Source organism: Aphelocoma coerulescens, chromosome 2 (assembly GCF_041296385.1).
Source record: "Aphelocoma coerulescens isolate FSJ_1873_10779 chromosome 2, UR_Acoe_1.0, whole genome shotgun sequence".
Lineage (NCBI taxonomy): Eukaryota > Metazoa > Chordata > Aves > Passeriformes > Corvidae > Aphelocoma > Aphelocoma coerulescens.
This window is the reverse complement of record NC_091015.1, coordinates 44,838,732-44,855,726: the sequence shown is the minus strand read 5'-3', so window position 1 is coordinate 44,855,726 and position 16,995 is coordinate 44,838,732. Positions and strand designations below refer to the sequence as shown.

The 16,995-nt window shown below is 38.1% G+C and overlaps 1 protein-coding gene across 8 annotated transcripts in view; it reads left to right on the top strand.

Annotated features, from left to right (window-relative positions):
- TBC1D5 (TBC1 domain family member 5) overlaps window positions 1-16,995 on the top strand; it is a 337,427-nt gene that overhangs the window by 262,801 nt on the left and 57,631 nt on the right. For all 8 annotated transcript variants that reach the window (XM_069007252.1, XM_069007244.1, XM_069007246.1 and 5 more), the window contains 2 exons: window positions 1,298-1,569; window positions 11,977-12,140. In XM_069007252.1, coding sequence (XP_068863353.1) covers window positions 1,298-1,569; window positions 11,977-12,140 — 436 coding nt within the window. The remainder of the gene's footprint in view (window positions 1-1,297; window positions 1,570-11,976; window positions 12,141-16,995) is intronic.

The window sequence follows — 16,995 nt, the reverse complement described above, 5'->3', positions numbered from 1 at the left end:
TCCTTCTGATAGCTCTCCTTTTCTGTCTATTCTGAGTATCCTGATTCTGAACAACTCAGCTGTTGTTATTTTCTGGATGTGCTCTATAAGTGTGTGCATGTTTGTATTGTGTATTCTAAAAAAAAATCTCTGGAGACAAAGAGAGAAATTATAGGAAAAGCAAAATCAAAATTAGTCTTCCAGGTGTCTGCAGAAGTTACAAGTTACCCGTACTAATTCATTTGTAGTTTATTTTTAGTTTAACTTCCCCAAAACATTGTAAAGCTGTTTTTCCCCAGTAATCACTGGATTGTGTTGGTTTTAATACATTTCTTCATGTTTTTAAAGGACAGCTCTTTATATCATAGTACAGATTAGTAAAATAAAACCTCAGGAGTGAAAAGGTCTTTGTGGTTGTGATTTATTTCTGTGAAGGGTATTTCAAGCATTAATTATATACGGCAGGAAATTATTGCATGAACAGATAGGAATGGCTTTGCTGATCTGTGGGTTGTGTGAACACTTCCACTGGGAATTAGAAGGTTCTTTGCCTCTTTATTTTAGACAAATTAAATGGTTTGACAATTTCCTCATTCTTAATGTTGCATATAACTGAAGTGAATTAAATAGCCCTGTAGTTAAAAATAAAAAGCAACAATGATAAGGATTCAGTGTATATGTTATACCCTGAAGCAGTTCTTCAGCAAAATCTCTTTAGAAATCAGGATTCCTGTTAAAAAGTGCTTGGCTTGAAATGATTGGGCTGGGCAGAAGGTGAACTCAGAGCAAGAGATTATCTAGCTCTGCTAACCTAAAAGTACAGTCTAATGTTAGCTTTATTTGCTGAAAGAAATGTTTGGGGTTGAGTCATTTTAAACATTTGAGAGAATTTAATCTAGCAGAAATAAATATTAAAGCAGTCTTCAAATAAGTGCAAAAAATCAATTTTATAAAGTTTTTTATTCTGTAGAGCCTGAATTGCTTTTTGTCACTTTTTTTTTTTTTTTTTTACTTTAGAAAGGCAATTTAAGAAAATTGGTACAAACTCACTTTCTTTGGGGTTAGTCTGCATTTTTCAAGGAGAAGGACCAAAAAGTTTGTCCACTACTGGTTGGAAAAAATGCATACTGCACCATGCATACCACACCCAGTCCCTGTGGTCTCTCTGTGTATTCCAGTGCAACTGTAGTAAAACACCTTCTTTGTAACATTCAAATCTTGGATTTTTATCTCCCAGTTTTGAAGAATGATGCATGTATGGCTGTGCCTGTCCAAACCATTGGCAATGATGTGATAATTTCTCCTCTTCTTTTCTCAGTGCCAGTGCTAAGGCCGCCCCTCTGAACATTAACAAAGTCTCCAACAGCTTACTGAATTTTGGCCGAAAGCTCATTGCTCCAGCCATGGCTTCAGGTGGGGCAGTGGGCACTCCTGCCGGCGGGAGCAGCTTCCCTCCCTCTTCAATGCCAACCAGGAGCACAGTGGAAGTTCCCCAGCCACAGCAGCACCACCAGCAGCAGCAGCACCACCACCAGTCACAGCAGCAGAGGATGATGAAGTCTGAAAGCATGCCAGTTCAGCTGGGCAAAGGTAAAGGGGAGAGGTGTGGCAGTGCCGTGACTGAGGGAAGCTTTGTCGTACATCTTCAGGGCTGAAGAAAGTTCTTTCTTCTATTGATTTTTATATCAGCATGTACATATTTGGAGGAAACAGCAAAAAAAAAGTATTTTGTTAGGCAGGATGCCAATGCCAAGTACAACAGCACATTTGCAGTGCAATACAGAATTAGATGTTATCTCAAGAATATACAAATACTGTAAGAAGTTTTGAACCTTTAAAAATATATTAACCAGAAACTGCATCAGACAGACCAACAAACTAACATCATTACCATAAACATGAGCCAAGTAATTTTTCAGGTTTTTAAATGCAACCTATTTTTAACTGGAAAACTAATTTCATATATGTTTTTTCAGGTTATTGGCAAAAAATCCCATGCATAACAGTATTAGGTGAATACATACTAATAAGTGAAGGAAGTTAGAGAGTAATTGTTAATAAACAAATTCTTACTCCCTTTAGAATGTGCGGAGCTTATTTAAGAACTTATTTGAGCCATAGCATGAATTTATCTTTTAATAATTTGTGATGGCCCTCTGCACTTCATTTAGTAAATGCTGCATCTTTTTCTTAAGCCTTTCTTTTTATATTTCTTGAGGACAGCTTACTCAAACAGCAAACTCACAAGCTCAGCTTTGGTAGTTGTTTGCTATACTCTGCCACGCTCAAGGTAGGTTACTGCTTTTCATCTTCAGCCAGCCCATGGCAGTATGTTCTTTTCAAGGAGTATGTAGAGCAAAACAGTATCTGCTGCATTTAGCAACTCACCCAGTGCCATGGTTATGAGCTTGAGGGCTGGTGCTGGTTGCCCTGAACCATTGCATAGGATTGCATCTTTTTTTTTTTCACCAGATTTGAAAGTGTGAGAGAAGGGAAATAACACTTCATAGCTGAAGTTGGTGTTCCTTCTCTTTCCGGTGGCACCCATATGGTCCAAAGGTCCTTTCATGATGCATGGCATCCCCAGCAGACACTGAGGGAGCAGAACTGAAAGATGCAGCTGTTCTTTTGGAGCAGACACATACAGGCATTTCTGTAAGGGCCACTGCAGCTGCTTGGCAAAATCCATATATGCAGCTTCTCTCAGAATCACCCAAGAATCTCAGAAATTGCTCCAGCAAGGGTTTTACAGTGAAACTGAAGTGCAGTGAAACTTTGATGAAAATCCTGTCACAACAACGGAAGTAAAATTAGGTGTAGAATAAAATTATTTACACTGTTTCGGAGAGACTTTCTCTTTGCTTTTTTAAAAGTTTTCCATAGTTCCCTTATCACATTATTCTCTTTTTCCCTCTTGAGTTTAAAAGTGGTCCTTGGGTGGCTGTTTCTTTCCCTGCTTAATATAATAAAAGCATATAATTTGAAGCAACTTCTATATAGATGGAGCTGATTGTTGCTTAATCTTGATGTGGCTACTAAAGGATGGCTTGTTATATGTGCCAATTAACATGTTGTATCATCAGGAAATGCACCTGATACTTTCCATACAAGAATCAGAATAAAAAATTGTAGTTATGCTTGGTCATTGTCATGTACAAGCTGTGCACATATTTCTCTATCAACAGGGATATGGAGATTTGGTAAAGTTATGAAGAATTTATGATGTAGGGCATAAAGCATTTTCATGGTAAGAGGAAAAAACATATTGCAGCTTCTTCTTAGTGTATTCTGTCTATCCATATTTGGTACAGCCTTTGCAGAAGTAATTTAAGGGCAAAAAAATGTAAATATACTATTTTTTTAATAGGTTCAGATGACAGAGGTTTTTTTTACATTTTAGTGCCATGCTTGTTGTTCCAGACCTGTGCAGTTATAAGTATTTTGCCTGTAATTGTATAGAAATTTTAAATTATGGCAGCTATGTTTGCAAGTGCCATAATTTATATTTTTAAAGACACACAAAAAATAACAAAAGGAAATATAAAATGTTTTAGAGGCTCCCCAGTGAATTCTCTCTGAAGTAAATTTAAATATTTAGCAAAAAAATCCCTATTTGCAATGACACTGTGGTGGAGACAGGCTAAAAAGCCTTTTGAAGTTTGATGCAGGGACATTTGTAAACAACTCTACACAATCTCCATCACACCCTAAAAGCAAGATTAAGTCTTTTCAGTTCTGTGGAGGACAATAACACCACCTCAGAAAAGAACTGTACAGCAACTCCAGTGAATGAGGGCACTCTCCACAGCTATGAGAAGCTGCCAGTACTTCTGTCCCAGGCATTGAGATTTAGGATTTACTCTCAGAAGTGTACTTGTTCCACCCATGTTTGTGCTGAACTTTTTAGCTTCTACACTGTTTTTTTTTTTCTGGCTCTGGATTCTGCTGTAGGTTTTGAGTATCTAAAAGCTATTTAGCATGGTTTGGAAATCCAAGGCTCCCAAGTTACTAACTAGCTGTCACTGATTGTCTCCTGTTCTTGTTCTTCGCTGTGTTTTCAGCTCTCCTCAGCCTCCTGGAGCTTAGTTATTTAGCTGAGGTAGGCAGAGGCATGGATTTAGGATTTAAATTGATAGACATTTGCACTTCCAGTTGATCTAATACTCACAGATGTTCAGTGGGACAGTGTACCAGGCCAAAGTGCTGTAAATCTAACAGGCATCAAGCCATAAAATAAGTCATCCGTTTTTCTTGTACTGGTCCTTTCAGGTTTTGAATGCTCAAGTAGTGCTGATAATTTAAATTAATATTGTAGAGATTTCTAAGTTTGAAGAGATTAAATTAATTGGCTGATCTACTTTGTGAAGAAGTCCTTGGTAAACAAAACACCTTGCAGGACTGTCAAAATAATCCTATCCCAGCTTTAACAGCTGTTTCAACAGAGTCACCACTCACAAACCAGCTATCATTCATGTTGCCATACTCTATATGGGGGATGATTGGGTTATATGATCAGTTGTAATTATTTCTCAGTCCAAAGTTTTGGTACTTGCTGGATTTCTGTAAGAAAAAAATGCATATAATTTAGATAATGTAAATGGAAAAACAGCAGACTGGGGGAAAAAAAAAAAAAACAACCGTAATTGCAAGCCCGTAATTCCAGATGAGTCTTCAGCATTACAAATCACAGTTGAACAAAGTATCCAGACACCTAATTGGAAATTCAGTTCCTCCTAATAATATATTAATCCCATTCAGCCTGTCCTCAGCACAGAACAAGATCGGGTATCATTACTGATTACTTATGCAAGGTAGCCTGCTAACAGAAGAGGGATTGAAATATTCTCTTGATCCTGCACAGTGAAGTAATTTGTTGGCACAAAAGTTGAATTCAAATATTAAATTCATTGGATTTTCAGTTGAGGTGGTTATTTTGAAAGATAAAAATACTGATAATGAAAAAACCACGGAAAAAAGCAGAATCATTGCCCTTTGTGTTCCAGTGGATCCTTCGCCATTCAGAAACTGGATATTCTTTGATTACCAAATGGCAGTGCATTGCCAAGAAAGAAAAGCATTTCTCTTTTTCTTCCTCCCTGATAGCGCCAGATACAGTTTTCCTTCTAGGTCATTTCACGGTGAAACCCAAAAGGCTTTTGATTTGAGTGCAGCTTAACCCCTAGGACATATTAGAGGACCAGTTCGAAGACAAAATTCTGCCAAAACTGTGATTAGCTATTTAAAGAGTTTCCAGGCTACTTTTATGAGTTGATGTTTTTATGAGTTGATACTACTTTGGCATTTATTGTAACACAAGCAGAATTTCTGCAATCACTGCATATGCCCTAAAGACATGATCCCCCTATTTAGAATTATTTATGAAGTGTCTCTAGAAAATGAGTATGCTTTTCATATGGATAAAGAAATTGTCCTTATTAATAGCAGAACTGAGTACAAAAAGGAATAAAACACAGATTGACAAATGGGGTTATTTTCCTTTTCTAAAAACCTATAAATATACATATTATTAGGTAATGAAATTTTTGACAGTAAGGATACAGGTTCTGAGCATCTCATGGAGTGTCTCTCCAAAAGAGACACGGAGTGAGTCCAGTGGAAAGCTCCAAAGAAGATATGGGGACTGAAGCACCTCACTTACGGGAAAGCTGAGGGAGCTGGAACTGTTTAGCCTGGAGAAGAGAAAATAGAGAGGGGATAGTACCTAAATGGAGGTGTGAAGAAGATGGAGCCAGGCTCTTCTTGGTGGTGCCAAGCAGTAGGACAAGAGGCAATGGGCAGAAACTGCTGCACAGAAAATTCCACCTGAACGTGAGGGAGAACTTCTTTACTGTGCAAGTGACCGTGCATTGGAACAGAAGCTGTGGAGTCCCCTTTCCTGGAGATACTCAAAAGCCATCAGGACAGTCCTGAGTAATGTGCTCTAGGGGACACTGCTTGAGCAGGGGGCTTGGGCCAGGTGACCTCCAGTGGTCTCCTCCAACCTCAGCCATTCTGTGATGCTCCCAAATTGCAGAATGACACTGTCTGTGTAAAGTGCCAGCGACAAAACGGTTTTGACTCTTCCATTAAGGTTAGATTTTTATCTAAATCATCGCTTAAAAGCCCTGGGGTTCTGCAGCCTATGACTACTGGTTATCCAACCTTCCCGTTTCCTTTTGCCTGTCCCTACAGGGCTCTCTCACAATGTCCTTTCTGTTCAAAGCAGGGTGCTCCGGCTGAACCCCCAAAGCTGCGGCTCTTCCCTCCGGCGAGCTGCAGCGGCGGGGCCGCGCTAACGCTGTTGTTTGTTTGCCAGGCGAGGCGGGCGAGGCGGCGCCGCCGGGGCCGGCCCAGGCCCAGCAGCAACCCCCGGCCACCACAGGTAGGCCCGGGCGGCGCCCGCCGTCACTGCCACTGTCCCTCCACCGAGCGCCGCTGTTGTGCCGGGAGAGAGCTCGGCTCCACCGCGTCCCTCCCGACCGCTCTGTGCGTGTGTGTGTGTGTGTCTGTGTCTGTGTCTGTCTGTCTGTCTCTGTCTGTGTGTCCGTATCTGTGTGTCTGTCTGTGTCTGTCTGTGTCTGTCTGTGTCTGTGTGTGTCTGTCTGTCTGTATCTGTCTGTGTGTCCGTATCTGTGTGTCTGTCTGTGTGTGTCTGTCTCTGAATGTGTCTCTGTGTTTGTCTCTGTATGTGTCTGTGTCTGTCTGTGTGTGTCTGTGTCTGCGTGTCTGTCTGTGTGTTTGTCTGTGTCTCTGTGTGTGTGTCTCTGTGTGTTCGTGTCTGTGTGTCTGTCTGTGTGTGTCTATGTGTGTGTCTCTGTGTGCGTCTGTGTCTCTGTGTGTGTCTGTGTCCCTCTGTGTCTGTGTGTCTCTGTGTCTCTGTGTCTCTGTGTGTGTGTCTGTGTGTCCGCATGTGTCTGCATGTGTATGTGTACGTGTGTCTGCCCATGTCCGTGTGTGTGTCTGTGTGGTGTGTGTGTCTGTATCTGTGTGTGTCTCTGTGTGTGTGTCTGTGCATGTGTGTGTGTGTCTGTGTCCCCTCACTGGCATCCGCTGTGCGTCAGTGTCCATCTGCGTTACAAATCTCTATGTGCTTGCACTTTGTAGCCCATTTCACACTCTGTCTTGGGGGGGGGCAATTCCACCATCACTGTCCCTTTTAGCTGCATTATTTCCCTCTTGTTATATTTGGGGCAGGTATTTTGGACCGCATGTCTACTGTAGTGCACTTGACTTACCTGCCTTGGATGAAATAAAAAGCGTATGGATTTGTGTGATGAGGTGGCTTGAATGAATTTTAAAAGTGCTGGAAGCCTTTGTTCCAATTTCACTGTAGGAGAAAAAGGGAAACTAATTTATCTGAAAAGTTTCATAAAACTCATCTCATTCTTTTTGCAAATTTTAATACCCTACATCCTGACTATGGCCAATACAGACAGATGAGCAGATCTGAATGGTTTTGAATTATATATGGTGCCATACTTCTGTTCTTCTTGGTATCTTTGTCCTTGCTCTCCTTATAATTATGAAAGCTATTCTTTTCCTCTGTAGGGACCAAACAGAACGAGCCATCAGTTTTGTGTGTCTTTTTTGCATCTTCCTCTGTTTTTCATATATTTTAGCAGGGACTTCCAAAGTTCCTGATTATATCCCCCATAATTTAACTCGAACTTAGTAAGATCTGAAGCTCACTTTCCTTTTATTGTAAGTCTCCTCCTCCTCACCATCACCTTTTACTTTATTATACGGCCTTATTATTGATCACATTAAATTTTAATTATCATTCCTTTCAAGACATTGTAGGTCTCCACAATACCAACAGGTTGGTCCCTTTTTCCATTGCCACATCTGTGTGTTTTCCAAATGACTTTCAGGCAGAGCATTTGTAACCCTGGGGTCAGTCCCAGTATCATTAGCAACACTCGAGTTGTGAGCCACTTAGAAACCAGCACATGGAGATAACGTTGCTCCTTTTTGCCTCAGAAATGGATGTATTTTTAGTGTGTGAAATCCTGTGCATCATTACTGTGAACTATTTATGCGTTTTAGTGTGCATAAATATATTTTTGAGACATCCTGCGCAGTAATGTGTTCTGACTGCTGCGTACGTCAGGGATCCTTACGTATTTGTTCTGTGTGCTTCATAGGCATGTATTTGATTTCCATGTTCATGGGGTTTTTTCAGCCTGTTTTATATAGGTTTTAGGACTTTCTGGTATATGCTTAGATGGTCCAAGATTAGATTTCTACAATTTTTTTAAGGAGCCATAACGTATTTATCTGACATTGACAGAATGAGTAGATGAAAATGAGAGGTTTTATTCAGTGGTGTTCTCAGGTTGGTGATTAAGCTGCTAAAGAAGAAGGACATGGAGTTGTCTGGTTATTAACTGTACTTTATTGCAAACTTCATGAATTTTGATTCTACATGAGGGGTAAGACTTCATTTTTCTTTTTTCCTCTTTTTTTTTTTTTTTTTGAGGAATAACCCAGAATTAGAAACTCGTATCCCATTACCTTCTTGTGAAGCTATTGAGTGAGCAGAGTGTACCACAGTGCACATTAAGAAATATGTAGAATCAGTAAGACACACAACGGAGAAGGTACAAATGGCATTTGTGTCATTGTCCTGAGATCCCGAAATCTGCGCGTTGGTGCTACAGTGTTGTTTCCAAAGTCGTGTGAGGGTTGTTAAGGCCTTGGTGCATAAATACTACATCTGAAGGACTTCAGAAGAAACATGGGGACTCCATTAAATGTTGTTGCAGACGCTTCGTTTAAGAGTTGGACTCAATGATCCTTGTGGGTCCCTTCCAAGTCAGAATATTCTGTGATTCATTAAATTTCTGTTTTGGGAAAATCATACATGCCTTTTTTTTTTTTTCCCCCACATTAAGGAAAACGCATACGTTTGGTGTGACATGTCTTTCAGCTTTCTTATTTACAGTTGTAAAAACAATGACGCCTCTGGAAATTAGAAAAGCCTATCACAATCCAAGAATTCTGCTTTATGACTTGCAACATACTGTAATTATTCATAAGTGCTGTTCTTTCTGTGTTCTCAGTCATATCCCCAAATAATCCATGTCACAGCACTGTTCACAGGATTAGATTCAGAATAAAAAAATAGTGTTTCCTAATGATGATTTTCCCAGATTTACTTATTCTTGCAGAAGGACCGGGTGCATCCTAGCCATTCTTCTTACTTGGCTATAAAACATACAGATAGAGTATTTTTATCACTTCTGGTTTACTGTATCTCTATCATAGTTTAACTAGATCTTGTATGGCTCTTACTTTTTATTTTTATTATATATTTTATAGGCCATAAGAACCAGATTGCTTAAAGCTCTTGGTGTTATTTGAGCAAATTCCCTTTTAGGACAGTTGTGTTATTCTATCTACAAAATCTTGTTTGGCTATGAAAGTAGTTGCATATTCTGTTCCTCTGAACTGTGATCCATCTTTTGAAGTGTAGCTATTTGCAGTGGCCATGAGGACATTTCTCTGTCTTTTCAATTTTTTACTATATTTTTATAGATAAAGCTGAAAGAGTATGCAAAAAAAATCTTCACACATAATTTTTTTCCATTTTTTTAGCAATGTGTATTTTTCATGTGTGTGGGTTCCTCAGTTATATATAAAGTGTTCTTCTCTCAATATTTTCTGTGAATTTTTGTCACATAATCTGCTTATTTGCAGGTGAAGTGCGTTAAGTGCAGGCCATGCAGTGAAGAGTATGTGAAAAATACACTTTGCTCATTGTTTAACTTTTTTTGTTGTTTTTTTTTAATCTTGACCCTATTGGGAATATATCTTCTCATTACTAGGATGGTAAAGAGATTTATCTATTTAATCTGATACACACTTAATAAATATTTTCCTGTTACACTTTACTCTGTCCACCAAATAGACTTTTTTTACATTTAGCAATTTATATTGGCTGCTCTTGCTTAGCTGTGTGAATTGCTTTTATAAATACTTTATTTGCTAAAATATGTGATTCCATCTGTTCCAAGACTATTTTTAAGTTTACCTACTGCAAAACCACACTTCCATTGTAAATTGCCACTATGAAATGCATAAAAGGTCTTTTTCTTACATAAAGGCAACTGTAAGGATAATGGTGTTGCCAAGTGACATGATTTTATCCTAAAATTAGAAATCTTCTAAAAATTTCCATGTGAATGAATTATTTTTGCTGTTTGCCATGCAGTTTTTCTCTTTTTTCATCTCCAGGATTATTTACAGTATACCTAATTAATGCATATCCCATTTTTCTATAAAATGTGAAAGCAAAAGTTAAGTGAGATCTACAACAGCCTCTATCTTAAGGAAACTCTTACGGAAACTCCTCAGACTAAGTGGTAGGTAGTAAGTGCCTGGAGGAGGACTGTGAAGAAACAGAAAAATCCAGTTGGTTGAAGTTGGTGGGAAGTAAAGAATATATAAAGTAAAAAGTTAGAATAAGAAGTTGCAGAAGAGACAGTGTGGAGGGATCTGAAGAAGAGGTGGAGGCAGACAGGAAGGTCCACAGAAGCATGAGAAGCAGGACATAAAATGTAGGAGGGTCATGGGAGAGGTGGGCAGAATAAAGCAACAGAGAATGAATGACAAGATAGGAAGCAGTTTATATGAGTTTTCTTCTAGAAAATGTTTAGAATATTAAACCCTGATCCTTTCATGACTTTTGTCATTTAAGGTCTGTTTATTCAATGTCACGTTTTGTTCTTTGCTAGTTCGACCTCTTTGCATTTAGCAGTCTCCTTGCAAAAAGTGTATTTCAAATAAATCTGTAATTATTCCCTTAAGAAAATGTGAATGATTTAGTTGCAGAGGATCATACTTGATGCTATAGATGGTAGCATGAAAGCATGCCAAAAACAAAGGAACGGAAAAAGAACATAAACCCTCTCATCAGAATAGCCATCAAACAATAGACAGGAAGAGTTCTTGAGCATTAGCTTTATGTGCTATTTAACTTTTTTCCAGAATGGAAAACTCTACAATTTCATGGAGTCATTCTATCTTGACTTCATCATACACATGATAAAAAGATTTTTTTAAACTAGCATCTCTCCTAAGGCAACATTTTCTTAATGAAAGTTGATGAAAACTGACATACTGGGGGATTTTTCCTCCTGGAACTAATGAAAACAAAACTTTAATTTAAATATTTGAAAACACTTTGTAAGCCTGAACTAGAAGAAATGGTCCTTATCAGAGGCTGCCTGACTGCCATGGTGAACTAGCCCAGGCTTTTCCCCAGATGTCTTCACTATGATAGTGGACAACGCTAGATTCTCTTCAAAAGCTCCATGAAATGAGAATAAGTAACTGGTCAACTTCATCAAAGTGTTTGTTAGGTGGAGATGGCCTTAAAATGTGAAGCATGAGAACTTAAATTTATTTCCAAACTTAACTTACTTCTTTTCCTGTTTCAAGTCTAAATATTGTGATCTAGATCTTCAGTGTCCAACTCACTTTTGGAATCTGAAGTTCTTGTTCTGAGCATTCTTTGCCATGTTTTATAGTTGGAAAAGACTATTTCCATTGTAGTGTTGATGACATCAGATTTTTTTTTTATTATGAGATGGTACTTCTCTCATTTTGCCACACAGGGCATGAAGGTCCTCAGTCTGTGGATATACTAGGGTGCATATAGTGACATAGTATTTATATATATGTCTGTATTTGTGAGTGTATATATATACACATCATTTGGCATATATATAGATATAGGTATGCACTAGATAGTGTACGTTTGTGTATATACCTATATATACACTAAGATTTTGTGTTCTTCTCTCATACAGAAATTAAGTTCCATGTGAGAACAATCCTTCAATCTCTCAGTGCATGCTGACACACTTTAACATTTCATTCTGTGTTGAGCTGTCTGTGACTCCCAGTCAATGTCAATTAAGACAAGGAAATATTTGTGGGGAAAGGAAAATGCCCATTGATTAACTCTTTTGGGTTTTTATACTTGCTTTACAGGCCAAAGTTCAAAAATCATCAGTTCATCTCCAAGCATAGAGAGCTTGTCTGGAGGACGTGAATTTACAGGATCTCCACCTTTGTCTGCATCAAAAAAGGATTCCTTTTTCAGCACCATCTCCCGCTCACGTTCCCAAAGCAAAACTATGAGCAGAAAAGAGTCGGTGGGTTCTTTTAAGTTTTTTAATCTATTTTAATGTCACACTGCATTACTTGGTAGAGACACTCATTTCTTCCATACATAGAGCACTTGCACTTGGAAATGTTTCCTTTAGCACACATTAATGGCCAAAGCATAAATAAGCTATTTCAACTGTTTGTGCTGTGATGTCACCATTATGGCTTCCATCCCATTATCCTACCTGAAATGAAACTGTGAAAGTGCCTGTTGCCCCTGGGAAAGACGAGAGAAGTCCTGTAAGATTTCTTGCTTTGTTAGACTTTTGCTGTAGTCCTGAAGTTAATAAACAGTTCAGTGGGAAGCTTGAATGCTCAGCAGATCCAAACATGTCCATCTGTTGTCCCTGAAATTACTTAATACATCAGAGGTTTCCCAGTGCCTGTAGCATCTGTAGTCTACAGTCACAGTTCTATTTCTTGCGCAGCTCTGACCTTCCATTTGGTCACAAGAAGCTAGGATTTAAACAGGTTGTTCTCATCCAAGAAAATCAGCTCTTCTCATGGGCATGTTCCAAAGAAATTCTCATCTCATACAAGATATTTTAGGAACACTACTGTGATAAACTAGGTATTCCATGGAGCATGAGGATTCTTGTTTATTCTCTAAACACATTTCCCTTTGTCTCTCTGCTGACTAGAGAACAGTTACATAGCAGATGTAGTAAGTTGTATTTTTTGTAAGGTGAAGGCACAGTGGTTTTCTCCATTCTTTTTTCATAAATGTAGGCTCAAATAACTCTCTATTGATTTCAATAAGTAGGAATTGTAATAGCCAAACTTCTGTTACAGCATTCTTCAGGTGTTCAGAGCTAATACTGCACAGAAATTTCTTCTGAACTTCTCAGCGCTTTTTATTTTCAACAGCAGAATCTTTATTAATAGTCACATCATGTTTTCAATTTGATATTCAAAACGTTCTAATGAAATGCACAACTTTGTGCAACTTTGTTCAGTTTTTGTTCACTGAATGAGGGTGTTTAATTCTTGTTCCAAATGCTTTACTGTTGCCTAAAGAAAAGCTGTGTTTTGTGGTTAGTCAACAAGAAGCTATAATTTTGGTTTGTGACCATTTAAAACATGTTGAATTTAATTTAAAGCTAAAACAACAATTTAATTTCTTTCTGCTTGTCCTCATGAGTTGAAGAAAAATAAATACAGCAATATTGAACTTTTCTTTTTATGTGGCTTAACAAGATCTAAATACAGCTTTCATTTGCAGCTTTTATCCAGGCCAGAACTTGGGGGTTTTGCGCCCATAGAATTTAAGAGTAATTCCTCCTTAGTCCTCTAATAGGAGACAGGAGAATGTACCACTATATATTCATACTCAATTAAAATCCATTCATTATTAACATGTTTTCCAGGTAAACAATGTCCCAGATTTGGGGTATTTTATAAATGTTTTCATCAAGAATTTTGGATAAAGAGTTACTCATTATAACAGATTTGTTGTCTTTATGATCATTTTCAGTGGATTCATAATCATGATAAACAAAGCAGGGCATAGATTTTCAAAATAATTCTTTGAACTGTGATATGTAATTTATATTTTAGCATTTTATGATTAAAGAGCTAGAAAAGGTTTTAGGCTACCATTTCCTTGTGTTCAGTTTTTGACTGACGCTTGATATGGCAAAACAGAATTTGTAGCAGATCCAAGAGTAAAAGGTTTGTTAAATCTGTTTTCTGCTGCACAAGAAAATGTTTGGATTTTGTTTTCCTGTAAATGTCATGGTACTTCATTTTCCATGTAGAGTAGAACATCCTAAAGAGTTCTTCCTGAGGTCCCAAAGTAGTTGCATGAGTATTCTCCAGTTTTCCATGTTTTCTGGAAGCAGAAGTCTTAAAAACATAATGGATCCACATCTTTGTTTTATTTATCAAACTGAGCTGGTTTACATTTTTAATCTAATAATTATACAGATTACAGTGTTAAGTATTAGGGAAATTACCTTTGTTGGAACATTGCCATGCATCAATCTCTTTATAAAAAGGTGGTTTTGAAATCAGATATTCTTGGTGTGGCAGATGAAAGATAATCCATTTTCTCTTCATCCTTGTATTTCTAATGCAAACCCTTTCCAAGCAAAGTGGAAGTGGAATGCATGTGTAAAAATACATCCTTTAACATGCAGTTGAAATAAGTTATTTTCACAGAGCAGAGGGTGTTACTGTAAGTGTCATGAGATGAGCAGGAATGTCATTGTCAGACTGCACTGGAGTTCTGTGTCCAGCACTGGGCTCCCCTGTACAAGAGAGACATGGGCATACTGGAAAAAGTTCAGCAAAGGGCCACAAAGGTGATGAAGGGACTGGAGCATCTCTCCTGTGAGGAGAGGCTGAGAGAGCTGGGACTGTTCAGCCTGGAAAAGAGACGGCTCAGAGGGGATCTCTCCAATGTGTTTCAATATCTGGAGGGAGGGAGTAAAGAGAACCCAGCCAGGCTCTTTTCAGTGGTGCCCAGTGACAGGACTAGAGGCAGTGGGCACCAGCTGCAACACAGGAGGATGTCTGATCATCAAGGAAACATTTTCTTTTGCCCTTGAGAGTGGCCAAGCGCTGGCATAGGTTACCCAGGCAGATTGTGGATTCTCCACCCTTGGAGATCTCAGAAGCCATCTGGACACTAATCCTGGGCAGTCTGCCATGCTTGGTGGCCCTTCTTGAGTGTGGGGTTAGGCAAGATGAGCTTCTGAGGTCCCTTTCAACCTCAGCCATTCTGGGATTCTGTGAGAGGATAAACTCCCACAGAGGAATGTGACATGTCTAAATTCTTTCTTTCCTGAAGAGAGTCCAACAAGTTGGGCTTTATCTGTGAGAGTTACAAACAAAATTGATACTTAACTTGTTTCATTGCCTCCAGGAATACAATGTGTCCATTTATCATACCAAGGACTTCTTAAGGTAGTAACATTTGGGTTATATTTATTCTTCTACATATTTTTTTTCCCCTCAGATGCAAAGATCAATGTAGCGACTTTTTTTTTTCTGTTACCAGAAACAGATGTTCCCTGTTTTATTTAGTTAAAGAAATGAATCTACAGCCTCAGGGCTGAATGCACAATATCAGATCATGTTCTGGCAGCCTATAGCATGCTGATGTTTTTCATGTTGCTCTTGAGTTGCACAAAGCTGTATGTTAATGTGAGGTCCACCAAATGGGTTTGGAAGCCTGTTTTGTGCCCAGCATTGAGATGGTTACCTGCTCCTTTGTATCCTTTGTGGCTTTCTGACAGGAATAACTTAAGCAGCAGTTTCTGGAGCTGTTTTCCTGTAAACAAACACAGGAAATTTTAATCTGTAATGCACTCTAGTGCCCACTATCTTCTGAATGGTTCAGTCATGCTGGAATAAAGTCCTGCAAAAGTTCCTCTCCCAGCCTACTGCCCTCTACTTTTCGGCAGAGTTGTGAAATAGGGTGCATTTGTGGTCCATTTATTTCTCATTATGTTAATGTCGCCAGCAACCATTAAAGAAAGTCAACCCCTCTTTTTAGCAAATAGCAAAGCTGCTTAGATGTTGATTCTGGCAAATATGGTTGGCTGGTCCCAGTTTCGGGCAGAATCTTCTGTAAATTGCTTTCAGACATGGAGATGTGCCTGAGAGGAAACTTCTGAGTCAAACAATATAAATATTTTTAAAACTTTCATTAAAAAGAAAAAAAAACAGGAAAATGTGGATTTGACTGAAAAGAAAGTTTTAATTTGGGAAAACTGTGTATTTTAACAAGTAAATTTCTACATAAAAGGGTTTCAACTTAAGAAAAATCAAATTACCCATTTGGAAAATATATTTGTTAAAAAATTCCTAAGAAGGAAACATTTCTAAGGAAAATCTGGAGCAGTTAATTTTCTTTACTAAAATAATTTACAAACATGGTCAATCAGAATCCTCATTTCTTAGCAAAAATATCCTGAACAGAAGTGTCATGCATCATGCTGGTTTTGATTGCACAGACTTTTTAATTAAATCAAATTTGACAACATATGCTATTGTCCCCACAAGCACATATAAACAACTGTTACTGTCTGTGATTTACGTAGCTAGTCTGACTGATTTGAAGTTAGTTACGAGTACCCCTACAGGTTAGAAAATTAATGTATGCCATTATTTTCAATTAAATAGGCATCTGCTTTACTGATTTAAGAGCCTGAGTTTAAGCATACAAAGTTGACAGTTCTGCTCAACTAGAAGTGGTATATGAAAACCAAAGAGATAATAAAAGAAATACTAGGCAACCACACAAAGAAAACCATGTATGCTGAAATTCCTTTGAAGAAGAACATGCCTTTTGTGTATGGTACACATCTTGGAGATGGTTTTTATTACCATATATCTTTTCCCTGACTGTCACTTTTACAATTTATTTACAATGTTTTAAGCAAAATACTTGTCAGTTCATACTTAGCAATGCCAAGCATTTATTTGGAAGTACAAATGCTGTGATGAAATGTGTTTTTTTCATTAAGCATCATAAAATGTGCCCAGAATAAGTTAGTTTGTCTGTATACATCATCCAATGCCTTGATCAGTATATTGGATTAGTTAGGCCTAAAGTTACAGACATGTTGATTATTCTCAATGTCATTAAGTTTAAAATACTTTAGTGCCTTCATGTTTAACTGTAGTTAATACTGGAGGACATATGTCTCCCTTATTCTGATGTGACAGGCCACTTCAGACACAAAAAAAAATGCAATTTATTTAATACTTTGGTGCTTGTCTAATTTTAGGGTTAGATGAAAAGAATATTAAATTTCAGATGCTGATGGGTCACGTGAACAGAGTTTGTAGAAAAACCTCTGAGGTATTTTGGAAGTATGTTTATTTTCTTGGTTG